The following is a 25,858-nucleotide window of genomic DNA, read 5'->3' as shown; positions in this document are numbered from 1 at the left end:
ACATGTCCCTACGCGACGAACGGAAGTCAGATTTATGTTTTGTTTGTTTTTTTGTTAAAACAGTTTAGTTCTCGTGTTTCAGTCACAGGAGCATTTGATGACTGAGATTATTGATTTGTGCTCTGGTATGGTTCTTATGGTCTCAAATATACTACCGTGACTTCTGGAAACAATTGGGGAAAAGACAGATATAAGGAATAAAACCATTAATAATATCAGTGGTAATATTAATACGCAGCAAAAAACATATATTAGCAAGAGTAGTTACCCTATATACAAGAAATGACATTTAATAGTCACTATACTTAATATATATATATAATGTGTGTGTGTGTGTATACAGTATATATATGTGTATACAGTATATATATATGTGCGTATATATATATATATATATATATATATATATTAGTCCATTAAACAGCTGTGAACTTTCAGAAGGTTGTGCAAGGTTCAATGTTCTCTTTCCTATGAAAGTGCAGAACACCGGACCGGTGGCTACAGTGATATGAAAAGATATGGCTGTTTATCAAGGTAAATTTTGTTCCACATATATATGTATATAATTATGTAGAACAAACCTTAAGAGCCCAAACCTAGATGTAGAGACCTTTTGCCAAGTCTCTATGAAATATTGAAAATATGAAAATATTGCCAAGTCAAGATGTTTTACACTGATAGACACTTACCCAAGAAGTCTAAGAGTAATAAAAATTAATTATTTAATTCAATTCAATTTAATTGTATAGCACTTCTAAAAATTCCCATTGTCTTAAAGCAGCTTTACAGAATTATGGAAACAGAAGAGAGAGAAAAAAAAGAAAGAAATATATATTATTAATAATAATAATAAGAAGAAGAAGAAGAAGAAGAAGAAGAAAATATAAGTATAAAAATACATAAATGAATATATTAAATTAAAGTTTAAAATCAATTTAAAAAAGATTAACTTAATATCTAAAATACTATACATCTATCTCTATCCCAATTATAAGTTTAGATGTGTACACACTTTGGTACACCCAATACAAAATTGGATATGATGTGTGTGTGTGTGTATATGTATATATATATATATATATATATATATATATATATATATATATATATATATATATATATGGACACAAAAACTTTAAAGTGTTAAAAGGGCATTTTATAATGCAAAAAAAAAAATTGTATCAGAAAATTGAATGTGAAATTACACCATATCCAACTTTGTAATGGGTGTACCAAAGTAAAGACTGTAAACCTCTTAACTTATTTTTTATTACACTCTTACTTGTATTTATTACTCTATTTTATTACACTTCTAGGTCTAGGCTCTGTAAGGTCAATCAAAAACATCAGTCTTTCGGTTTAGCCAATCATTCTTTACACCACACTACCCCATAGCTTAGGCATGTGCAGAATATGAGAGTTTATAAGCTATAGGTCTTTTGGCAGTCTCTCTGGTAAGTTTTAAAGTTACTAAGACTAAAAAACATAAATTCTGTTATATTACATAAAAAACTGCAAAGTTGTCTGTTCTGAAGACTTTCTTGTGCTTCTTTGCACATGTAAAGAGAGTCCACTATACACCCTGGGCATAAAACACATAAAACATTCCTGAATAATGGATTACATAAAAAAATAAATCAGCATTCAGTCTACTCATTATATGAAAGTTATCTAATCCTATTCACATGTTAATGTAAAATTTCTTGAAAAGAAAAATTTTGGTGAGAAAGTATTTATATAACAGTTTAAATAAATGTAATCAATACTGTTTATCTATGTACTTAAGACACTTTGTTAGGATAAGACTTTCCATAAACATTATGTTGAAATTCCCATGAATATCCTCCACCCCATCTGTTGAAATTCACACACTGACCATTGGTGAGTGGCAGCTTTGTGTATATAAGCCTGGATTAATCCACTTACTGCCCTAGCACACTGAAACCATGAAGGTTGCATTTGCACTGCTTCTCTGCGCTCTGTGTTTCCTGGGCCTGGATGCTCAGTGCCCAGAACCGAACACCCTGAAAGATGCTGAGGGCAAGAAAATCTGTGCTCGCATGTATGAAGACAGCCACTACTACTATGAACAAAGCTGTGGAGGAGAGTACATAGACGCCTATCCCAATGATGATGTTCCTATCATCCCATCGAGCTGGAACAACCGCATATCTTCTCTGGTGGTGAACAAGCTGTGCTCCCTGACCGTGTGGTCTCGCAGCAAGAAGAATGGAAGCAAGAGGAAGTTTTCTTCTGGCATTGTATACCGTCTGAAAGACGTGAAGCAGGGCCTGTTTGGAAGCTGGGAAAATGACATCTCTGGTTATTACTGCGTATGTTAGATGCTTCTGAAGCAAGCAGAAGAACAGAGACTGAAAATCAAACACTGAATGGAAAAAAATATCTATTAATTGTGCAAGATTTCAAAAAATACATTAATTGTGCAACCTTTCAAATGAAAATGTGCATACTTAAATGTTTTTATGTCGAATTAAATGTTAAATCTGTTTCATCTGCAATCTGATATTATGCTTTTTTGGGCTCCAAAAGTAGACAGCTTCAAAAGGAGCATCAAAAGGAGAACTAACTAAACTTGCTAAATTACAACCGTCACAATTCTACTATGAAAATATACCAGTATTTTAAAGACCCATAGATGTCTAGGCTTGTCTAAAGGATCAAGCTGAGTTGTGTGACTTCCCTGTAGCACACTTGCGTACCTTGCTGAGTGTAGCCCAATAAATGAACGAAAAGAACAGCTAATGAGGCAGCTGACATTAAAGTCCGGAGGTGGAATCTAGACCCCTGTTGTGATATCCACAACTCTAGGCCCACTGCTGACAGGCTGTGAGACAAGTGACAAAAAGATAGGACTTTCAGTTCCTTTGGGGGTGTGCATGCACATGACTGAGGAGCTCTCTGACAGGTTTAGTCTAAATCTCAGATCCAGTAAAACTTATATTATTAGAGATATGCAGAAGATTTTTTTCCTCTTATGTTTATTTTAAAAGAAATGTTTTATGAGCATTAGAGAGGTAGTGAAATCATGCTTGGGTTACTGAGTCTTGGGTAACAGGTAAATATTTGGAGGGGGGGGGCAGAAAAACAGACTGTATCTCTGGTGACTCTGGCGAGCCGCAGGCTCTTAGTAACAGCTAGTGAAGTGGTTTCTAGCAGATACATAACTAGAAACGAATATTTCAATAGCTTATATTGAACTGAATTTTGTTTTTTTTTAATAAGCTTGAATTAATAAAATAAGAACACTCCATTTTCCTTTCCTCCATCTATGATAGACAGACTCAATAGAAGGTCACACCACATGAAGTCTGGGACTCACCTATGCAGCCCGATATGGGGGGAGGAATAAACGCTAATTATGAGAGGAGGCAACCTTTCCCATCCCTCCTACCCACTTAACTCCTCAGTGTCTCCTCATTTGATTCTGTAACATTGGTAATGTGTGCTTCGTATAACCAACAATAAAACTCAATCTCTGCATTTAGAATCTTAAACAGCCTTGGAGCGTCTCTGCGGTAAGTCTGCCTCTAAACCTTAAAATACTTCTTCATTCAGAATGTAGAATATATATATGCGAATATGAATTTGAACCTTACATAATTCTTTAATGGGGATAAAAGAGGAAGGATAACAATAATAATAATGTAATATAAAATCTTATTTAAATGTGTAGGATTGTAATATTTCAATTGTGAATATAATTAAATATATGATCATGCAGAACATTTAGACTATTCATTTATCTATAAAAATGAAACAGTAAGAAAGGTATGTAAAAGAGTCAGGTATGCTGAATTAAATTTGTGCTTCTACTGAAATAAATCGTTAAAACCTTAATTCCATTTCACTTCATTTATTTCACCCCATTCCATCAAGCCAAGTTGTGGGATTTTATAGTGAAATCTCAGGCAGCAATACTGTGTTAATAATTTAACACGGCTTAAGCTACAATTAATATAAAAGGTTAGTGAAGGAAAATTGTGGTAGACATGGGACCCCGAGCAGCTTATTGGCAGCCTCATGAGGATGCCTGTACTTCTGCTGTGTTCTCCCACTGAGCCTCATGCTGCGTACGAGCAGCTGAGACCCAGACGGCCTCAACAAAACAATTACTGCTGCTCCACCTCACCCTGGCCTCTAATAAGGGGAGGGAAAAAGAACATTTAGAAAGCAACAGGTGAAAATTGATTTACCTAATTAAAAAAAGACAATGCACTCTAAAAAAAAGACAAGGTTTAAATGCACTCTTCTTTGAAATATGATACATTTTTGCTGTTCCTAAATTGCACGCTCAATATACAGCCTGGAACAAATCACAAAAACTGTAAATATCAAAAGAGAAGTTAAGGGTTTTTAAAATCATTCTTAAACATATTCATGTAATCTGTGACCATAGGAGTAAGCTGAACCACCTGCTAAGGATTGATCTTGGTTAAGACGTGTGCCAAGCAGAATGTCCAACAACATGGCCAAGATCGCAGAGGCTCGGAAGACAGTGGAACAGTTAAAGCTGGAGGTTAACATCGACAGAATGATGGTGAGAGACCAATATTATAGTACAGTCATCACCTAGACATCTCTCTACTCCTATTCTTGTTTATCCTTTTTTTTTTTTTTTTTACATTTCTGCCTAAAAGTCCTAAAGGATGTTATCTTATTGGCCCTCAGATAACCAGGTTCCTTTCTTGAGAGATGATTCACTAGTTTTCAAAAAGTTTACAGAATTCCATCCTCAAATGTTATTAAAGCAGTTAGTCATAACAAAAAGATAAAAATGAACCTCTGTAGTGTATTTTAATAAGTATAGGATGTTATTCTCTTAAGTGTCCAACATATAAAACATATTTTTTAGGTTTGTTCACTATTATGCAATAAGTGAATACAGAAGGACGTTTTATGAAGTTCACCTGCTGCTTTGTAAACATATTCATAACCTTCTACTCCTAGGATTACCAAATATTATTTTGATGGTGGTTTATTTCTGTGTGTGTGTGTGTGTGTGTGTGTGTGTGTGTGTGTGTGTGTGTGTGTGTGTGTGTGTGTGTGTGTGTGTGTGTGTGTGTGTGTGTGTGTGTGTGTGTGTGTGTATACGTGTATATGTGTGTGTGGTGCTGGTATGAGTCTGATGCAGTGTTATTGGGGATTTAATACTGTTGTTGTTTTTTTAGTCCTCTAGTTGCAGTGATACCAGCACGTGCGCACACACACACACACACACACACACACACACACACACACGCACGCACGCACGCACGCACACACACACACACACACACACACACACACACACACACACACACACACACACACAAACACACACACAAACCCTATTAGTGTCTCTGCTGTGATAAGAATGATAGACCTAATAACTCCCGTACAGCAATGTACTCATTTCCACCAACAGGGTATTCAGACGTTGGGCTACAGTCAATTGTAATTTATTTTTTTATGTACAGAATTATCCATTTATTCACATTTCCTACATTCACTATTTATCAGGTACAAGAACATACATATATAGGACATATATGTATATATTTGTACCTCTTTAGTGGTTAATAAGTGTAGATACAAGGTATGCATATCTAATAAATGGACCACTTAGGCCTTTTGATCTATTTGCCCAACTAAGTTTACATCTCCTTCTTCAGGTGTCTAAAGCAGCCGCTGAGCTGATGTCATACTGCGAATCTCACGCCAAAGAAGATCCGCTTGTCTCTCCTATGCCCAACTCTGAAAACCCCTTCAGAGAGAAGAAGATTTTCTGTGCAATTTTGTAGTTTCTTGTTATTTCAGTGAACACATTTAGATCAGCTTCATTTGTTAGGAAATTCAAAATTACTGTCCCAAACTCTTCTCTGCTTTGTTTTATAGTGACTTTTCCAGATTTTGTGGAACTTTATTTTCAATATAACCATTCATATATGGAAACATTTTATTGTATATAATTTGTTTGGTGTATATCTACTTACAGAAACATCACATATGTTTCACATGCGATCATAAGCTTTTCAAGTTTTGGTACATGTGAATTCTAGAAAATGACACAAAGTGTATGTGATAATGCACCAAATCATCTAGACTAAAAATAGTCTACATGTCTAAAAAAATCTTTTATAATATTGTCTGAATTTCACGTTTATCGTGTGACTCTTCATGTGATGTTTTGCCATATTTCTGTGAACGCTGCTGTCATTCTGTCACTCCTAAATGATTCAGCATTCTTTTAAAATGACGAGTGACTACACTGAAGACGCCCTCATGCTTACTGTATTTTTCACCTCTGCATTTTCATTTATAAGGTATGAAAAAGCCTCAGTCACAGTCACAACAAAGATCCAAGGTGACACAAATACTATAAATGTCAATCCGTTTTTTTCTGAGGCTTGTCAGTTCTTGTTATTACATGGAAATGGAAGATGTTATCTTAGATCTGTGCTCTGAGCTGTGGATTGGCTAATGGATCCGATTCATTTTACATTAAGGTGACGCTAAGGCTTACTTTTGTGTGGCTCAATTAAAAATGCATTTTGAATTCAGGAGCAAAGTTCCCTTTGTCTCTGCTCATTGAGGCAGGTCATGTCTGTTCACTTCCGTGAAGATGGTTTACATATTAACCTGAAACACAACAGCCTCACCCACTCAGCAACCATGCTCTGAAGAGACATACAAAAGATACTGTTTCATAAACTCACCCTGCATGTTACTATGTGTAAATCTGTACTGAAGTAGAATCTGTGAATCTATTCATTTTAATGCACAGTTTGTATAGACGACTAAAACATTGCCCCTGTAATATTAAGCAATATTAAGAAAAAATACACACTGGACATTTTATTACAGTTTTCCCACTACTGGCAATTAAATAAGAGAAAATTAACCAAGTGTCCTCAATCAATTCATTAATTCTTTGTATTTAAGGATTTCATTCACACTCTCAGTAATGGAACTTTATTGAAGATACTGTACTTGTTTAGTCCAGCAGTTACTGTACATCTGGAAGTAACTGTAAGCTGAGCTTTGTCTAATATTTGCTATTAGACAGTGTTAGTGTATACTGTATGTCAGGTGCCTAATTAGAATAATGCATTTTCCAGCTAGATCTTGATTTTATTCCAAATAAAAAGCCATAAATATTTCATATTTCATAAATTTCATAAATATTTCATATTTCAAAAATGTAACTTATCTGTAACTGACTATTTCTTACTATGTTTTTAAAAGAGTGGAATATTTAGTATGAATATATTCAATATCACATTCAGTAATGTTTACTATGCACACTTGTAACAGGAAGCCAGTTGAAACATGGTAAATATCTTTTTTGCAATGCAAACCTAAGTGGCTGTACACTGTTCAGATCACATTTCTGCCACAGAGGGTTAGTTTTACTTTCTTTTTCTCAGCTCTTTATGCATCCTTAACAATGAAATTAAAGTCAAATGTGTATTTCTGATATGCCAAACTTTCATGTGGTGTTACATCAGTGTGGAATATAACAAACACAAGCAACTAGTCCTATATGTATTTTAAGAAACAAATGGAATCCAGTAAAATGTTATTTAAAATGAAATATGCTAAATGTTTTGCACACAAAAACATGGTACTCTATTGTTTATGTCTCAAGAGATACCGGAAACTGACACAATGCTTTCACAAGGAATTAGTAAAGTGTAACAAACATTATTTTAGACATTATTTTAGAATACACATGAGGATGGCTGGATAGATAAAGAGTTGAAAAAGGCCAGTTTATTTTTTCACCCATCCAATTTGCATGAACATGAACATGTACCCACTGTGGGGGGGGGGGGGCATGGTGGCTTAGTGGCTTAGTGGTTAGCGCGTTCGCCTCACACCTCCAGGGTTGGGGGTTCGATTCCCGCCTCCGCCGTGTGTGGAGTTTGCATGTTCTCCCCGTGCCTCGGGGGTTTCCTCCGGGTACTTCGGTTTCCTCCCCCGGTCCAAAGACATGCATGGTAGGTTGATTGGCATCTCTGGAAAATTGTCCGGAGTGTGTGTGCCCAGCGATGGGTTGGCACTCTGTCCAGGGTGTATCCTGCCTTGATGCCCGATGACGCCTGAGATGGACAGGCTCCCCGTGACCCGAGAAGTTCGGATAAGCGGTAGAAGATGAATGAATGTACCCACTGTAGCTCCAGATTCCAGTTCTTGTCTTAGAGGAGTGGAACCTGATGTGGTCCTCTGCAATTGTTGCCCACCATGTAAGCTTTGGACATTTTTTTTCATTATGCTGAGATGCATTTAATTCACCCAATCTGTAAAGTTTCAGTTACCGACAGTCTTCCAGCTGTTCTCTGCTGAACTCTCTCATCATCAAGGCATTTATGTTGTGTGTTACATTTACGGCATTTAGCAGAAACTCTGATCCAGAGTGACTTACTTTTTTTTTTTCTCTCAGAGATTGAGCCTTGCTCAGGGGCCCAGCAGTGGCAGCTTGGTGGACCTGGGATTCAAACCCATGACCTTTTGATCAGTAGTCCAACACCTTAACTACATCCCATGGGAACAGTAGTTTCTGAAATACTCCATTCAGCCCACCAAGAATCACGAGTCACTCGGAATACATTTTTCCACATTCTGATGTTTGATATGATAATTAAATCAAATTTTTCTCCAGTGTCTTCATGATTTTATGCATTGCGCTGCTGCTACATGATTGGCTGATCAAAATGACCAATTAACCAATGAGTGTGTACTGCAAATTGCACATGATTCATTTATTTTTAACATGTTCATTTTTCACATATAAAGCGTTCACCGTTTTCCCCATATGATCACGTCTGGTGAAATGAAACATTTTCACAGGATCTTATTTTACTCACATTAATGGCTCGTGGAAACCTGATTTAACGTGTTTATTTATTGAAGAGAGTTTTCCCATGTCAATTTTGTCTGAAGAATCAAGAAGCAAAAGTATCACAAATGTATCGAGTAGGAGTTTGTTCATCTCTGTGGGAAGTGGCCAAGGAACAGAGAGGGCGGGGTGAGTAAACAGGTAGACAGGTAATTCTGCTGGTTTCCATCCCAACCCACGCACGCACGCACGCACGCGCACATACAGGAGCGAGGTCCACAGGTAACTCTAGTATCGACACACACACAGGTATGTAATAATTTTTTTGTATTACTTTTTGATGAAATGATTTGATATTAAAATATTGAATTGAAATATAAGCTGATACAAAACACGTGATTCTGTTATCACTAGGTTCCAATTGTTCAAAGGATGGGTTTAGTTATTGAGTCAATACTCAGTTAGTGAGGATTGTTAGCACGAGTCCAGGACTCGGACCGCGCAGTAACAACAAATCGGTTTCGCTAAACTTGTCGCGTCGGTTTGGGAACAGGAATCTGTTTGCTTTGTTTTAACAAAACATTAAGTAGGTTATACAGAAAACAGGTTCCAGCGAACAGCTCTAACAAGTCATCAACGATCTTAAAACAATCAGAGGGAAAGTGTATGGTGGTGTTGCTGGAGCTCTGCGGTTAGGGCAGTGCGCAAGGGCGCAGAGTTTAGAATACAGTTTCTGTCTAAATCCAATCTTCATCATAAAACTAATCAAGCAACATACTCAAAAAAAAAAAAAAAAAAAAGTGTGGGATGTAAAGGCTTAATGAGCTCAAAATGAAATTGCTGATCCAAACACCCAAATATTTATAAATGAAACTTTTGTTCCTTTTGTTTTGCATACGACTGTATATATATATATATATATATATATATATATATATATATATATATATATATATATATATATATATATATATATATTGTTTATATATATATATATATATATAAACAATTCCACTTAAATTCCTTATAAAACTAAAAAAAATATATATAGGTATGTTCCTATAGAAACAACTCAACAGAGACTTACTGGTGACATGCCACATTATAATACACAAAAGCTTTTGTTATATAACAATCAAAGCAACATATAATCAACGGCTTGTGATTTGAGTGAAGCGTTCTGTTCAGGGATATTTGTTTAATTAAGTTCAGAGTCTCATGTTTCAGTCCCTAAGTTTTTTGCCACGTGAAAATTTGACAGAAAAGTGATTGCGCTTTCTGGTTACTTTCAAACCGCATTATTTCATTTACTTCAAGAGAGGAAAAACAAGAAAAGTCATCCGGTGAGACTGTTTATAGTGGCATCAAACCACCTGGTCATTGATTACTGTAATGAAGTTTTCCACTAAATGATGGATGAATTCATCTATATGATATATTCATCTATATTTTTATTCTGTTAATTCTTATTTCTTTTATTATTCGTTAATTCCTTTATCATTAATTATGTTTACCATCTGCTCTATGTTTATGTTCTGTAAAGCTGCTTTGAGACAATGTCTATTGTAAAAAGCGCTATACAAATAAACTTGAATTGAATTGAATTGAATGACCACCATCTCGTGATGTTTAGATAATATAGAAACCAGTAGGATAAAACAAAATAAATAAATCCTGGCAAATCTTTCTTGAATTAGATGAAGTCAGGTAAAATGGCCCAGATAAAGCAGGTGTCCTGGCTCTTTACAATTTTTTGACTCTGTACTGTTTCCAAAACATTAGCAGATGAATGAACTGGTGCAAAGTTGTTGATAAGATCATGTGCTTTTTATTCAGACTGGTAAAGAAAACCAGAGAATATAAACAAGATGTTCTTAATTTAACGATATGGTTGATAAATTAATAAAAATCTATCATAAAGTAAGTTGTCATATGATAAATATTTTGAGGACCTTATTTGATGTAATTAAAAGATTGGAGAAATTAGCAGTCATTTCAATTGGATTACAATTATCCTTTTATTTTAGAGAATGTGGGCTAAATTTGAATTAAATTATACATATTATTTAAAAATCTATTCAAATATTTTTAAACAGTCTAAAAATAGATAGGTATATTAATCTTACATAAAAGACTGACTTCCATAAATGTTTTTCTTTATTCGGCTTTTGTGTAGTGTTTTGTGCTGAAGAAAGGATCAGAAGCGGATTGTAAAAGATGGCTAACTTTAAAGGCCATGCACTGCCTGGCACTTTCTTCTGTCTTTTTGGTTTCTGGTGGTCTCTGAAATATCCATTGCGACACAGCTGGAAGAATAAACAACATGGGACAAGGCAAAATCTACCTCTGTTCTTTAACAGAATAGACCTCATTGAGGGGAGTGCAAAGATCTTCTTTGCTTTTGTTGGTGAGAGATGAAATCACACTTACTAATATGATGTATTTTGTTGTTTATTTAGAAAAAAATTAGATAATGTTTTTGTCATTTACTCTTGTTCCAGGCATCATGGCTGAGCAGTTTGTACCTGACGGACCTCATGCTCATCTTTATAATGGGGAATGGGTGAAACTTATGAACTGGCAACACAGCACCATGTACCTCTTCTTTGGTATCTCAGGCATTGCAGATGTTCTTTCCATGTCCTCACTTCCTGTTCCAGCTGGCCTTGACCGACTTGGACTCTCACTCGCTCTTTTTGTAGAAGGTACAACTTGTCTAACAATCCCCTCCTCCCCTATCTGTCTTTGTCTACCAAAGTTCTTAATTGCTATTTGACAGATATTAAGCTGATGTTTCATTGATTTGCTCACTTCTCTATATATTATACTTAGTGCAATATACTAACATTTATAGAGATATTATTGGAGTAGAGAAGTAGTCAGAAATAGGAAGTGCTGCAAAACTAATAGTGGGTTGGGTTCAGGACTTCCCCATGATGCATGGTGTTCTGAAGGAACAATGGTGTGGGGTTTGGGGGAGCAGATTGGACATTTAATGTCAGGGATATCAAATCTAGATTAGTCTCAAAATGCACAGTTGGCTATCAAGATCTTGCTTTAAAGCAAATAAACAGAACTAATAAAATTCCACAAACAAAGGTGAGTGCAAATATTTTTGCTTAATTTTGTTGAAATCTGCAACCCCAGCCAACGATACTACTGTACCTAGACAATTAGCCACGGTCAATGAAATTGATAAAAAAAAAAGAAGTCATCAGTATCTACATAAAGCTGATTTAAAATTGTGGTCATATGTGAATATGCTTAGTGATTGTGATAGATGTTCTTACCTAGACTGGTTATATTCTTCATCAGTCATGAATGTAAACTGTAAAACTCTCTCTCATCCAGGGTTCCTTTTCTATTTCCACGTACATAATCGGCCTGCTCTGGACCAGCACATTCACTCGTTGCTCCTAGTGGCTGTATTTGGTGGGGCAGCGAGCACTATGCTCGAGGCCTTCCTGCGGGATAATGCTCTTCTTGAGGTGTTCAGGAGCAGCCTGGGTATTCTGCAAGGCACCTGGTTTTATCAGGTAAAATCAACATCAAAAGTTACCTCACTCTTTATTTTACCTTGTGGGCCAATGGAGTTAAATAGAGGACCCCTGAGTAATAAAAATGTAGTTTAATACCTTTTAACTAACAGTTTTTTCCTACATCAGATCGGTTTTGTCTTGTATCCTCTAAATGGAGAAGAGTGGAATGAGGAAGACCATGGCAACATCATGTTTATTACTATGTGCTTCTGTTGGCATTACGCAGTAGCTTTGTTGATTGTGGGCATGAACTACAGCACAGTGTGGTGGTGAGTGAAAATCATTCTTAAATCTGTCTCAAATCATTATGTAAAGCGATGCTGTGCAAAGAGCTTGATTGATTATTAATGCGACTTTCCAATGTGACCTATGCACTTTTCTCTAAAACAAACCCATGTCCGTTTTTCAGGAATGTCAGGTTAATAAGCTGTTTGATTAGATCTGGTGTCAGAGTCACCAAAACACTAAAGGATGTTAAGCAGAGGAAGATTGGGAATCAAAGATGTAAATCATTAACCTGTATAAATAAAAGGAATAAATACTTTTTCTGTCATATTCCAGTATCACAAACAGGCATGGATGGAAGCAGACGGCAGATTTAGAATTCAGCCTCAGGAAAACCACTCATTCAGACTCCAGTTCCCAGAAGGCTTTGCTCCAGGAATCAGATGAAGAATAGACTTCTGGTAACTAGCATATGAAGATTTTAGCTGATGGGTACAATAGAGATGTGAGTAGGACTTACACTCCCACAGGTATTCTCACCAATTCTGCTCCTTCAGAATTTCTGACCAATCCCGCCTGCTCCTGTAGGTCTTTTTAAACTAATCCCGCTTGCAAATGCGTTTGTGCCAATGCATGTGCCTGTCTGCAATATCCTCAAGCAGAAAAGCAGTTGATTTATAGATTTAATTTCATTTCTTAGCTTTAATGTCCAGTTATTTATAGTTTGACTTTAAAGATTAAGATTAAAGATTAAACCCATTCAATTCCACTGACAAGCTAGTCAGTGAAATTTTCTTGAAATATCAAAAACTCAATACTTATTGTAATACATTTGAAAATGTTGGGTTGTGATTTCCACCATTGTAAAAAAAAAAAAAAAAAGAGAACCGCTGCACTAAAATACAGCAAAAATACATAGAAACAAATCCCTAACACATAACTAATTAGAAATAGATTAATGCTTTACCCAATTGTAACCAAATAGTATAAATGTTCTTTCTGAACAATTTAAACATCATGAGCCAATAATGTGTTTTGACTGTAAAGTGAGAACAATGTCAGTAATCTACATTAATTACAGTTTGCAAAACAAAGTATAATTTTGTCAGTGAGTTTCATTGAACCTGTGAATAAAGTACTTTTTTCTAAAAGTGGTGGTAAAGTGCTTTGTTTTCTATTCAGTATTTTAGGCTGATTTCACATCAGGCTTCTAAAATAGTTACATCTGCAGCAAATGAGGCAAACATGTTTCTCCCATGAGTATGTAATTGATGTGTGAGAACATGTAAGACATTAGGATTGATTCCTTCATGTATTGTCCTTAAGCTTAATGCAGTGTATAATAAGAAACATTGCTACTATTACTATTAAGTGTGTTCTGTATAATCGTATGACTAAAAATAAACAGACCTGTAGTCCAGATAAGGATCAAATTATCAAAAAGGCAAAGTAAGGAAGTCTTGGTATCTTCCTGTTAAATGCAAAACATGCATAAAAACAGTAATACTATATGTATATAGTAGAAAATATCACCATGGTTTTTTGAGCTTAGGTTAATTCATTATAATTTAACATAGTTATAATTTTATTGGCAAACTGAACAAAGTTTCAGCATTGTAGAAATGTTAAACCAAATAAAGGACATTATTTATTTAAGATGATAGAATCCAAATTTCACAACAATAAAATCTTTTTTTAGTAAACAGGAAACAAATATTAAACACGATGACTGACACTGTATACACAACATATAAGAAGGAAGCCATTCAGATCACAAAACAGGATGTCTCTTTACTTCATAAAGGGTTGTGGTTCAAGGTAAATTAATATTTGTGGTGGTCATCTATCTTTTCACCCAACATGGGACTCACAAACATGGTATTTCAGACCTTCCAGAGCTCAGGCAAACACTGGCTTTCCACCGAATAGTTTCCACTCTGATTTCAGATGATGGACATTACTGTGGATCAGGAGTTGTTTTGGCTGAGGGGGCAGTGGACACCACCACAGTGGACACTGTAGATTTAGGGGAGCTGGATGCTGCGTGCTGCTGAAGTTGCTGTGCTGGGACAGTCTGAATACGAACCTGTAAGAGAGGTGGGGTGGAAATTCACTTAAAATATTTTAGCTCATTAGGAAAACTCACATATTACAAAACAGTGGATGTGGGAGTATTGTGGGTTTATTGTAAAGAGGCAGACCTGTGTGGCCTGGCCCTGTTGCTGCAGCTGCTGTAGCTGCTGAGCTGTAACGAAGCTGACAGGCTTGTTCCCGGCGATGAGCTTGGTGCCTGCTGGCATGCTGGTCAGAATAATATTCCTTCCAAGATTACTGATACTGCATACAGAACACAAGGAGGTTAGAATCAGACAGACAAACAGCTATGGTAACATTAAGCTGCATTTAAAATAAAAACATTTAAAAACACAAGAGCAAGATAATTATACTGTTCTCTCCATTTTCATTTAAACAAAACAGTCACACTAACAACTTGAGCCCAAGGTGTGCCAGCATACTACAGTGCTGTCTTTAAATTTATGTTCTGGTTTTAATACATTATTGTTGTACATCTATTATACTGCAATATAATAACGTAGAGATTTGGAGAAAAAAAAACTCACTTAGTACTGAGGTTTCCTTTCAGTATTGGTGTAGTGACTACACTTTTGCTCTTCAGAGGTTGACTAAGAACAGACAAAGGCACTGTGATTCTTGCAGGTAACTTCCCCTGAGGAGGTAAAGAGACAGTTAGTAACAAGAATGAAATGCCTACAGCTACTGAAACACTGTGCATACAGCAAGACTAAATAATTATACAATAATACACTAAAAACTACAAGCATTCCTCAGTTATTAGTATCATTTGCCTTGCAGCTTAAGTGCAAGATTGAAGCTAATTTTCGACAGCACAAACCTTCTTGGGAACATTTCAATTTCCCCCAAATTAGTCCTTCAAAGGTTTCTCTAGGTCTGCTCTTAATCATGCAATTAAAAGAAAACTAAATATATGCAACTATATTGTCATTGTTTGTCCCTGAGCAAAGCTGCTCAGATGTAAGTCACTTTGGAAACATCAGCCAACTGACGTAAATGTAAAGGAAATGCAAATGCTTACTGGTTGTGTGCTCACCACTGTAGCAGTGACAGGCACTTGTCTCACTGTGGCTGCAGCAGTGCCTAGAGAAAGTGACGAACCCATAGCAGGAGTGCCCAAAGTCACCCCTTTGGCCCCTGCCATTCCACTTGTTGCTATGGTAACTGTGGCTGCCCCTGAAGAAGCAGTGCCAAGCTTGGCACTGTTGGTGGTGGTGACTGGAACTGTCTGACCCTGTTTCTGAGGTATCACTCCCAGGCTGGGCACAATGCGAATGGTGGTCCCACCAGCTTTTGAGTCTGAGGAGGTGACCGTAGAGAAGGTGCGGGCTTTGGGGTCTGCCATGGTGACGGCCAGGGCGGGCATGAGGCGGATAGCGGTATCACATGTGGCCTTTACCAGGGTAGCAGTGCCTGGCGCTGGCAGGGAAGAGGATGCTTTGGCATTAAGGGCCTCAGCAGTGGCTGTGGGGGAAGGGCTGGATGAAACAGTAGGTGGGGCTTGCTGTGGGGTCACATGCAAGGTGGCAGAAATACCTTTAGCACTGGTGCCGCTGGCGCTGGCCAGCATGTCAGGGGTGAGTTTGAGTGTAGCCATCATATCTGGGGTAATACGCAATACCGTCTGTCCTTTAGCGTCTGTGGTGATTGAAGAGGGTGGCAGGCGCAGCACATCTTTTCCCTGAATTCGAAGGTTGGTGGTAGTCAGTGGAATGCCTGTAGTGTTCTGGGCTTTCACACCAAGTTGACCGGTAATAGCAACCTGGAGGTTTTGTGTTTTATTAGAAGTGATTTTATACATATAAATGCACACAATAAAATATATTTATCTACATTAAAGAGATAGCTCAATGCTCACGCTCATTTGAGCTGGAGTTTGTACCTGTTTGATGATGTTCTGGCTGCTGACCCCTTGCAGCACTGCAGGAGATGGGGTGTTGGTAGCAGGGCTTCCTGGGGAACTGCTCTGAGCTTTACTGACAGCAACAGCAGAAGCCAGGCCTGGCACAGATATGCCAGTTTGACCTCTTGAAGCCTGAACCTGGATAGGACTTCCCGTGGACTGGCTCCTCAAAGGCAGAGTCACCATAGCCTACACATATGAAAAAAATCATCATATACAACCATAATGAGTCTCATAAGAAAAAGGTCATTTTAACACACTGGCATATTCTCAGGATGGGTTCTACAAAATGCTTTTGTATCTGACTATTTTGAACATATTTTTAAATTTTTTTCCTTAGATATTATTACTTGTACAGTACACCATCATTGCACATTACATTTAGCTACCAATTTTATGTAAGTGGGCCATTACATATTTTAGTTGAATACCACTGTATGGAGGGAAAAAGATACATCTTGACTGTGATACATGTGAATATGATGTGCATTTATTTTGAGCTATGGATGTACATGTATTTTTAATATATGGCGAACCTTTAGTAGATTTAGTTTACAGTATTCAACCATGTGTGTAGCTTGCATGACTTATGTATATATTAATTTTTTTTTCATGCAAAAATGCATAATGTTTGTTTTTAATTCATTTCATTTAAAGTTTGTTTAAAATAGAATCCATTAAAAATTGTGATGCCCATATTGTAAGTCAAACTGAATTTGCAACCCCTGTAGTGAACAATGAAGTGAGTTTAGATATGATGTTGAACAATTACAACATTCCTAATATGACGAAACCACAGTTTAACTTAAGTGGTGATCTTACCTGGGCAATGCCCTTAGTGTGGGCTACACTGACAGGCAGTCTGATATGGTGGGGGGTCTGGTGGTGGATCAGTGTGGCTGCCTGGCCCGCAGAAGCAGCAGGGAGGCCTGGCTGGGTAGTGACTAAACGCACCTGCGGCAGAGACCCTGTTGAAGCTGAATGAGCAACAACTCGAGTTGCAGGCTGCACTGAGGCCTGCTGGGAGACCTGAGGAGCAACCTGAGCAGCAGACAGCAAAGTGCCCAGCTGAGGCATGGAGGGAGGAGACACCAGCAGGACACTGCGGAGAGCATGTGCAAACAATCAACACACTTTTATCTCTGCACATTAACGGGCTTATAGCAGACGGGGGTGTGGTTTAAAGTGGAGCTGCGCTGAGAGAGAGGTACGTGTGGATGAGCTAGATGGACAATGACCAATGTGGCACATGCTTGGCTCTCTGCTCAGTAACACTGATAATAAGAATAATAACACTCATGTTTGCCAAGTTAGTCATTACTCCTTTAGTTTAGAGCCAAACACCTTCCAGCCTATGCAAACCCATACTAAACCACAATCCACCAGCTGCACTAATACAAATAAAGTAATAATACTCCAACAAATACAGCACACAAATCTAACTTACCGACTTATTAAAAAAAATGTGTCTTTATTGTCCTTCATTGTTAAATGGTAAATGTTTTAGTTTTGTATTCTAAAATGTCTTTTGGCAAATTTTAACATCTGCCCTTCACTGCATCCATATATTTATAAGTGAATTCTGAATAAATATTCTTAACTTGGTACAGGGAAAGCGGTCAAGTCTTTATTTTGGAAATAGCCTGAGAACAGTAGATGCATAAAATAGAATTTTGTTTCAAAAGAGAAGGAAGTAAAGTTTGGTGTGCTGCTTTCAAACTAAAACCATTTAGAAAATCATATTTAGTAAGATATTTGTAAGCATTAGTCACCTAGGACTGGTTTTGACTGGATCTGGCATGCCTGCTTTGGTTGGTGTAGACACAGTAGGGGGAAGTGGAGACTTTGGTGTGCCTGGGGTGCTTGGTGTTGGTGTGCTGGGGGGTTGAGGTAAGCTGACATTGGGTATAGAAACCCCTTCCGGCGCTGAGCTCTGGCCTTCTGTAGCACTGTTTTTCACAGCTGCTTCCTTGTTTCCAGACTTCTGATACATAAAAATAGAACAATACATAAATTTGGTAGAAATCTAATCACATATTTCACACCCAACTTACAGCACAAACAATCAATTTAACCAGTGTTTCACTGCATAGTACAAAAAATGCATGAGTTTAAATCACATACCTTAGTATTTTATAGACTAATTAATAAGACTACAAAAAACACTCTCCTTACTGGTGACTGATAGAATACAAGTTATGTTTCGGTCAAAGGATTTCTAAACTGGACAAAAGGTTCAAAGATGAAGCACAGAGTTTCTCAGAGCTGAAATAATGCATTTTGTGTAACTGTAACTGTGTTGGTGTGCAGTAGGTCTTACAGGCTTGGGGGTTGGTTTGGGTTTCTGCTGCAGAGCTTTTCGTGCTTTGGCCGCAGCCGCTTGAGCTTGGTGGATCCTCTCTGGACAGAAACAGTTACTCATCATCAGCAATAAGCTCATGAACCATAACAGGCCAGTAACACATATTCTAGCTACATGGCTGTGATGTTGGGAATCTGGGAAACATTAAAGGATGTATTGCTCTCAGTGCAGTGCAGGTTTCTGCAATTTGTTTTTAAAGCATTACCAAACTCCTCCTGACTCCGGTCCCTGTGTAGGTAGATCCAAAGCTTACGGCCAATGTCGTATTTCACGCATGGGTCCTTCTCATAGTGCAAGCGGTCGAGAGCACCGCTAACAACTGTGTTCACCTGTATGAAGCATAAAATTGGATCATTTATACCTCGAGGTATAATACGCCATGGAGCAGTGTGGTGTGGGCTTCAAACCTGTGCACTGGTGACATCCGGAGCCAAGAACTGGGAGTCTTTTAGTAGCTCGCAGATCTCAGCACGGGTGCCTTCACCATTGGGCAGTCTGGCAGCTGCGTCCCGCACTAAAAACACAGAAGAGTCAAGGTCAACATAAACAATGAACTTGAAGCATTTTTTAATCTGATTAAATGAACCATCAGGCAAGCATTACACAAAGCTGGTCAGCACAATGCAGCTTTTACATTACTAGAAGTCTGGCTAATGAAAATCTGAAATTAAGAACCGGGGCATTTATGCAAGCATGTACAGTGCATACCATGACCATATGTATGCAAGAAAAGTGGATCTATATCATGATCTGTCCATCATATCAGCATAATTTAGAAGGCAATTACTGATTTTGGGGTGTTCACATGATGAAGACAGACAACACAGATGAAATTTAGAGTATCATGTAGAGTATCAAGGAACCTTTTAAAAATTGGTTAGGATTTTGCCTTTTTTGAAAATTTGGCAGAATGTTTATCACCACCATTCTTTGCTGAGAGTCTAGAATGAATCATCGGTCGATTTCATTTGTCTAGTGCAGTTTTGGTTTATCTCTATTCTAAGCCTTTTAGCTACTATACAAAAAAACCTGGAGATGGTATTGGAATTTCCCACAATACACTCAGTAATTATGGTATGATATTTACTGGTGACTACATTTTTTTTAACAAAATCAGTGTACAGTTTTTAAGCCATATTACCCAGTGAGAGAATGGTGACATAGGCTGGACGATCAGAACGCAGCAGTGAGTGCTCACGAGCTTTGTTCAGGGACGTCTCCTTATCAAAAACTCCCTTGACTGGTCCAACCACAGACTCAAAGCCATGCATGCGGAATGTGAAGGCTTTGTGAGGCTGGTCGTAGCGTTGCTGCTCCTGTGTCAGACACATGAGCCAAGAGTCATATTCCAAACTATTCAATTGTATAAAATACATCAAACATTTTGCAGAACCACACCTTGAATAAGCAGCAGCTAAATCACACCTCAGTACATACCTGCTCTTGAAAAACATGCCGCTCCTCTCCTGTGCTGGGCCTCACTACATAATCAGTCCATCTAGCATAAGAGCAGAGCAGCCATTAAAAAATGCAGCACAAAAAAGCTAATGAAAGGTTTTTTTTATTTTTTATTTCAACACAAGAACTCTAGAAGACAGAATAATAATCACTCACACTCTGGGAGCTGGAGGAGTCAGTTCTGCTGCTTCTTCTCCTTCTTGCTATTAAAAAAGTAAATCATCAGTAACCAATAAAACCCTGCTAACCAATGGAAAAAGCATGTATATAGTATATGAGTGCCAAAAGTGCTGGCACTTCACATAAAGATACCTTGACTACAGCCTGGTCCTTTGACTCCAACCAAAGTATGCAAAGAGCATTGAGATCCTTTTCACTATCTTGAATAAGTCCTGAAACGATGAGAACAAAAGTACACAAAAGTAAAACCTTTTTTTTGTTTTTCAAAAACTAAACTTTTTGAAACGATGAAACTTTTTAGTGGTTGGAATGAAAAGGAAACAAGAGAAAAATCATTTTACCAATCCATTTCCACTGCTGGGTAAGCTCTCTGAATTCCACATATGGAGTGAAGCCACTAGGTAGAGCCATAGAGCCAGCTGTAGGAGATCCAGAAAGAGGGGAGGGAGAAACTGCTAACCAACATCTCATGAATGGACAGCTCAGAAAAACAATCTACTGTGTGAACTTGTACTTACTCTCCCCAGCTAAGAAGTGTAGAGCGGGTATAGTTAGGTCTGACCAACAGGGGGCCATGGAGAACCAGGGGTTGAGCGCACTAGCAGTAGAGGCCTGCCACTGTTGTACTTTCTCCTCAATCTGCAAGACAGGACATCGAAGCATGTGTCTTACCCAACATAACATGGCTGTCAGGTATACACTGTGAATAATGAGTCAATAATAGCATACATGGTACGATTTCTCATTAGTATTGCTTTGTTAAAACTCTTGGATATAGAGGACAATCAGACAGATCAGACTAACCACTTGAGAATTCAGTTAATTATACTACATGCCCAGAAAGTAATGCCTGACTTTTTTCATCCTGTATTGTAAATGTATATACAACAGCAGTAGTTCCTCAAAGCATTTTTGCTGAATATACCAGTGAAGAAGATGCCAGATTCTCCTGTCTAAGGATGTCTTCCAGCAGATGAAAGAAACTAATGGCTATTCCCTCCACAGTGTCAGGGCTGTTCTGGGACTCCTCCATAGCTCTGTCGTGAACAGAAAACACATTAATCAGTCTGTAAACTCAGGTGAACTCTGGTAAACTCTGTGTGTGTTGGAGGACATGCTTACTCTTCCTTAACGCTCTGCAAGAGAGCAGGTGTGCTTTCGCTAATGGTGGCAGACAACGAGGCCGCAGGTGTCTGACCCTCACAGCCGTCATCGGATTCGGTTTTAATAGGTCGCAACTTCTTCTTCCTTTTCTCTTCCCTCATCTCCTTCTTGGACAAGGCCAAGTCAATTAAAGCTATGTAAATAAGAAATAACACACGATAGCATTACAGAAACCACCTCGATCAATGAGATTAGGAAAATGTGATGTACAAACAGCTCATATATCTCACCCATATTGGATCCTTTTCTGCTGATATTTACTCGTGACATGATGTCACCAAGGTGCAAGTCTGATGTCATGAAGTCAGGATGATCCTAAATATTTAGACAATGGAAATAACAAAACATTTCAGACAATGTATTATAGCCATTATAGCAGAAAGTTTGAATCAACTCACTGGTTGTCTTTTCCTCTTCTCTCTGTGTCTTCTCAGCATGGCCTTCAAGTCCTTCTCTCCTAGCTCTGGCTTATCTGAATTAAAACATTAAAACAAACAAACATTCACACACACATATATGGATATATATATATATATATATATATATATATATATATATATATATATATACATACATACACACACACACACACACACACACACACACACACACACACACATACATATATATATATTTTTTTACAATCTGCCAGTAATCTCAAATCTGCCAGCATTGATATGAGATAGAAATAGATAATGCAACATAAAATACAACACTAACCTATAGTTTTCATGTCCTGGGTGAAGAGACTGGGCAGAACCCTGAGAGATACTGTAGGGGTCGGCGAAGATGGGGACGGAGGCGTTGACAGCCAAGACGACGTGTCTAAAAACATGAAAGAAATCTTTAAAATGTGTTCTAATTGTTATTATGAATGGTCTAATTCTTAAAATGAGTGTTGTAATGCTTAGTTTTGTTGTAAGTATACTCACAATTTCTAAGTGTTCAAATTCTTCTAACAATTCTTTTAAATCACCTGAATTTATATTGTCCAACTGGTTCTGCTTCTGATTATTCCTAGCATTCCAGTTCTTCTAAGTGTTCTAAAATTTCCTTTGATGAGAGTTCTGATTCATTTAATGTGTTATGATTTATGAAATAGTTTCTGTCTAAGCTGATAACCTCAGTGATAAATGAACAATCAGAGTCCTGCATGGAGCAAAGACAAATTATAGATTACATTTCACCAGACTCACCATCTTCATCAGAGGACACATTGCTGTCCCCACACTCAGTCTTCACCTCCTGCAGTATACGTCTCACTCTACGCTTCACATGCTGCTCTCGCTCCTCTCTGTGAGAAGGAGGGGGGTAACGTCTTTTCACAGCCAGCTCTGGCCCACTGCGAACAGCCATGTCCAATAACTCCTACCCAGGAATAAATAAATCATCACACAACAGAAGAAGAAATATTCATTTCAAATTAATTTCATTTAAATAGATTATTCGATCGTCAGCTTGTTTAATACCTTTCTGGAGACGAGGATCTGCTTGAGCAGTTTGTGGTAGTACTGCTGGAGACAGTAGATTTGACGCTTTTTCTGGGACTTTGCACAGAGCTGTCTGTACTTGACCACTTCTGGGTTAAAGTAGCCATCTAAAGATGCAGATGTTATGACTTACTTTATATGAAATGTGCACATGCAATAATTTATGTCCATTCAAGGGAACAGGACTCTAAGATCATTTTACTCATTTTTGAATTAGTGTGCAAAAAAAAAATATATATATATATATATTAAAATGGATCTAGTACAATCTATTAAAATTGTATAACTACTAAACAATACAATTAGGATAAAAAATCCCCTGGCTTCATACTGCTACTTTTGCATACATCTAATGTTTAGAATTACAGTTGCTGGTTTTTGTCCTTTTCCATCCAAGTCAACTGAGAATGTGTGAAAAAGATTAACAGTAATTAGTGGTAGCAACCTCAGCTATTGTGAAAGAGTAAGTATTATCATGGGAGAAACAAACAACCCTGTGGATAGTGAGCTAAACTGAACTATACTCCATAAAAGCTAAACCCTATAATAGCTGTATCTATCAGTGGGATTGTGGAAGAGAAGTACCTCTAAATAGCTTCTGGGCAAGCTGCAGAGGGTTTCCAAAGCAGAAGTTCTGGCCTTTGAAGAGGTCACTAATGACCCTGTCCTGCTCTAAACTGTTATTTTCTGGAAAGTGTGGTAGGAGCTGGCGGAGATGTTGTCTCTGGGCATCAGTCAGAACCTCAGACCAGGTGCTTTCACTCATCACAGAGAAGAAAATCTCAGGCTGCTCAGACACACAATATAACACAAACACATCTCTTTAAAAAATATATATATATACACACACAGTTCAATGAAATTGAATATTTGTGATGACATTGGCCTGAAATGTTGGCTCAATAGTTGATTGGATTTCATATACAACATACTGTCTAAATCAATGCACTAATATATACTTTTACAGAAAACATTAAATATTATTAAAATCATTTTAAATAATGTTCATTTTAAAAATAGGTGTGATGTGATATTGATTCTGATCTTAATATGTTTATATATAGATGATTTACAGCATGACATTGCTAGAACATGTACAATAGTATTTAATAAAAATGTCAAGAATTTCAAACATACTGGATACCGATCAAGGTTTGTTGATACTTTGCAAAAACAAAAGAGCACTAACTTATTTTATCACTCCATTTTCCAAGCAGAGACAGAAAACACCAGAGTCAAAGCTCCAGAATGCAGTATAGCTATATGATAGAGTTGCAGAGAGTTCTAGACAGAAATCTACATGATGATGAGCAGGATGCTACTGATGACTATATTAGCATGAAAAGTGAAGCTTTAGAAGCTGGTCTGATTGAGAAGAGTGTACAGATGAAGTCAGAGAGATGGACAGCCTAAAGGACTAAAGCACTGATGGATCAGTTCCTTCAGATAGAGGTGATCAAAACGGTGAAATCCCACTGTAGTAATGCAGGAATCCTTCCACAAATGTCTTTGACAGCAATGAAGACTGCAATGAGGTTAATATGCAAGACTCTCATGAGGTTTTCATTAATGCCATGATTGTATAATGTTAGCAGGCAGGACAGTGATAATATATGAGTGAACACAGAACCTAATATGTACAAAATCATATAACTATTGTGTCTATTTATTGTATTTAGAATCCATGCATCTCAAATATTAAAAAAAAATAAATAAATAAAAAAAATCCAGAGTATGTTGGCACTCACATCTTCTAGAAAATCTTCTGGTATCCGGACTCTGCAGTTTCCCAACATGCACTCCTCCATCACACAGCGATCGTAGTCCATCCCTGAGTCTAAGGGGTCTGTTAGCATATGATCTAAAGAATCCATCTGTCAGAAACCTTACATGGAAAAAGACAGTGCGAGATTCTTTATCTTTGGGAAAGTTAGCTTGAAAAGGTGTAGATGTCTGATAGATAGTATGCCAATGAATTATGACTCATATTAATTATTCTTGCAAATATATTTAAGTAAGCAAGCTAGAAAGCAAGCAAATCCAATCATATTTACAGCAGTTAAAAGCTCAACTTTACATTATACTTTATACTTACACCTTTGAGCTTTGTCTGTTTCTGACGTCTGTAACTAATATTATTTAGCTTATTTAAGCTCATTTATCTTATTTAAGCTCATTTAGTTTATTTAAGTTCATTTAGTTTATTTAAGCTCATTTATCTTACTTAAGCTCATTTAGCTTATTTATGCTCATTTAGCTCATTGCTGGCTTCTTCGTTTAGTTAGCTTTTTGTTTTCAGAAACAACTTGAAACAAAGTCGAATAAATTATTTATTTTGCCCACTTTATATTCGAAATAAAACAACTTACCACATGTAAATTAACTTAAAAGAAAAATAATAAAACAGGATGACAGCTAGCTAGGTTAGTTAGCTAGCTAGCTAGCCAAACAACGAATTAGCATTATGAAAGACGGGTAGGAACAATAACACCGCTGCACCGTTCTGCGTTTCCGGTTCTTCTTCTAAATGGTTCCGACCTTGTTTTTATTTCCCTTGTCAAAAATAGTTCTAATACAGAAAATATGTCTAATATCTAATAAATC

The 25,858-nt window shown here is 37.3% G+C and overlaps 4 protein-coding genes across 8 annotated transcripts; 3 read left to right on the top strand and 1 right to left on the bottom strand.

Moving 5' to 3' along the window:
* Position 1: 1 nt before the first annotated feature.
* Positions 2 to 7,046, top strand: gng8 (guanine nucleotide binding protein (G protein), gamma 8). Of its 2 annotated transcripts, XM_027158126.2 has the most exons (4): positions 2 to 125; positions 478 to 534; positions 4,418 to 4,558; positions 5,673 to 7,046. In XM_027158126.2, exons 3-4 carry the CDS (start codon positions 4,475 to 4,477, stop codon positions 5,799 to 5,801), a joined length of 213 nt encoding a protein of 70 aa, XP_027013927.1. In that variant the 5' UTR covers positions 2 to 125; positions 478 to 534; positions 4,418 to 4,474; the 3' UTR covers positions 5,802 to 7,046. The 2 variants fall into 2 exon arrangements, with proteins under 2 accessions (XP_027013927.1, XP_027013918.1); XM_027158117.2 differs by lacking the exons at positions 2 to 125; positions 478 to 534 and adding an exon at positions 2,647 to 3,536 and having other exon boundaries at positions 5,673 to 7,045.
* Positions 1,921 to 2,512, top strand: LOC113650047 (syncollin). Its single transcript, XM_027158083.2, has one exon. The coding sequence runs from the start codon at positions 1,947 to 1,949 to the stop codon at positions 2,340 to 2,342; it is 396 nt and encodes a 131-aa protein (XP_027013884.2). The 5' UTR covers positions 1,921 to 1,946; the 3' UTR covers positions 2,343 to 2,512.
* Positions 7,047 to 8,992: 1,946 nt separating the features above from the next.
* Positions 8,993 to 13,754, top strand: tmem45b (transmembrane protein 45B). The gene is made up of 6 exons (XM_027157887.2): positions 8,993 to 9,148; positions 11,016 to 11,246; positions 11,341 to 11,544; positions 12,191 to 12,375; positions 12,505 to 12,647; positions 12,940 to 13,754. Exons 2-6 carry the CDS (start codon positions 11,057 to 11,059, stop codon positions 13,055 to 13,057), a joined length of 840 nt encoding a protein of 279 aa, XP_027013688.1. The 5' UTR covers positions 8,993 to 9,148; positions 11,016 to 11,056; the 3' UTR covers positions 13,058 to 13,754.
* Positions 13,755 to 14,228: 474 nt separating this feature from the next.
* nfrkb (nuclear factor related to kappaB binding protein) lies at positions 14,229 to 25,780 on the bottom strand. Of its 4 annotated transcripts, none has more exons than XM_027157217.2 (26): positions 25,624 to 25,780; positions 25,003 to 25,139; positions 23,840 to 24,041; positions 23,234 to 23,361; positions 22,961 to 23,132; positions 22,485 to 22,589; positions 22,163 to 22,236; positions 21,995 to 22,079; positions 21,723 to 21,897; positions 21,526 to 21,637; positions 21,119 to 21,239; positions 20,942 to 21,019; positions 20,733 to 20,812; positions 20,577 to 20,623; positions 20,400 to 20,460; positions 20,104 to 20,278; positions 19,370 to 19,476; positions 19,168 to 19,291; positions 18,921 to 19,000; positions 18,373 to 18,584; positions 17,423 to 17,702; positions 16,580 to 16,789; positions 15,719 to 16,459; positions 15,225 to 15,331; positions 14,805 to 14,940; positions 14,229 to 14,689 (listed from the first exon to the last, which is right to left on the bottom strand). In XM_027157217.2, exons 2-26 carry the CDS (start codon positions 25,126 to 25,128, stop codon positions 14,561 to 14,563), a joined length of 3,867 nt encoding a protein of 1,288 aa, XP_027013018.1. In that variant the 5' UTR covers positions 25,129 to 25,139; positions 25,624 to 25,780; the 3' UTR covers positions 14,229 to 14,560. The 4 variants fall into 4 exon arrangements, with proteins under 4 accessions (XP_027013018.1, XP_027013030.1, XP_027013023.1 ...); XM_027157229.2 differs by having other exon boundaries at positions 15,734 to 16,459; XM_027157222.2 differs by having other exon boundaries at positions 18,373 to 18,581.
* Between the last annotated feature and the right edge of the window lie 78 nt (positions 25,781 to 25,858).

Source organism: Tachysurus fulvidraco, chromosome 21, assembly GCF_022655615.1.
Source record: "Tachysurus fulvidraco isolate hzauxx_2018 chromosome 21, HZAU_PFXX_2.0, whole genome shotgun sequence".
NCBI classification, from domain to species: domain Eukaryota; kingdom Metazoa; phylum Chordata; class Actinopteri; order Siluriformes; family Bagridae; genus Tachysurus; species Tachysurus fulvidraco.
This window is presented reverse-complemented; position numbering and strand designations above follow the sequence as displayed.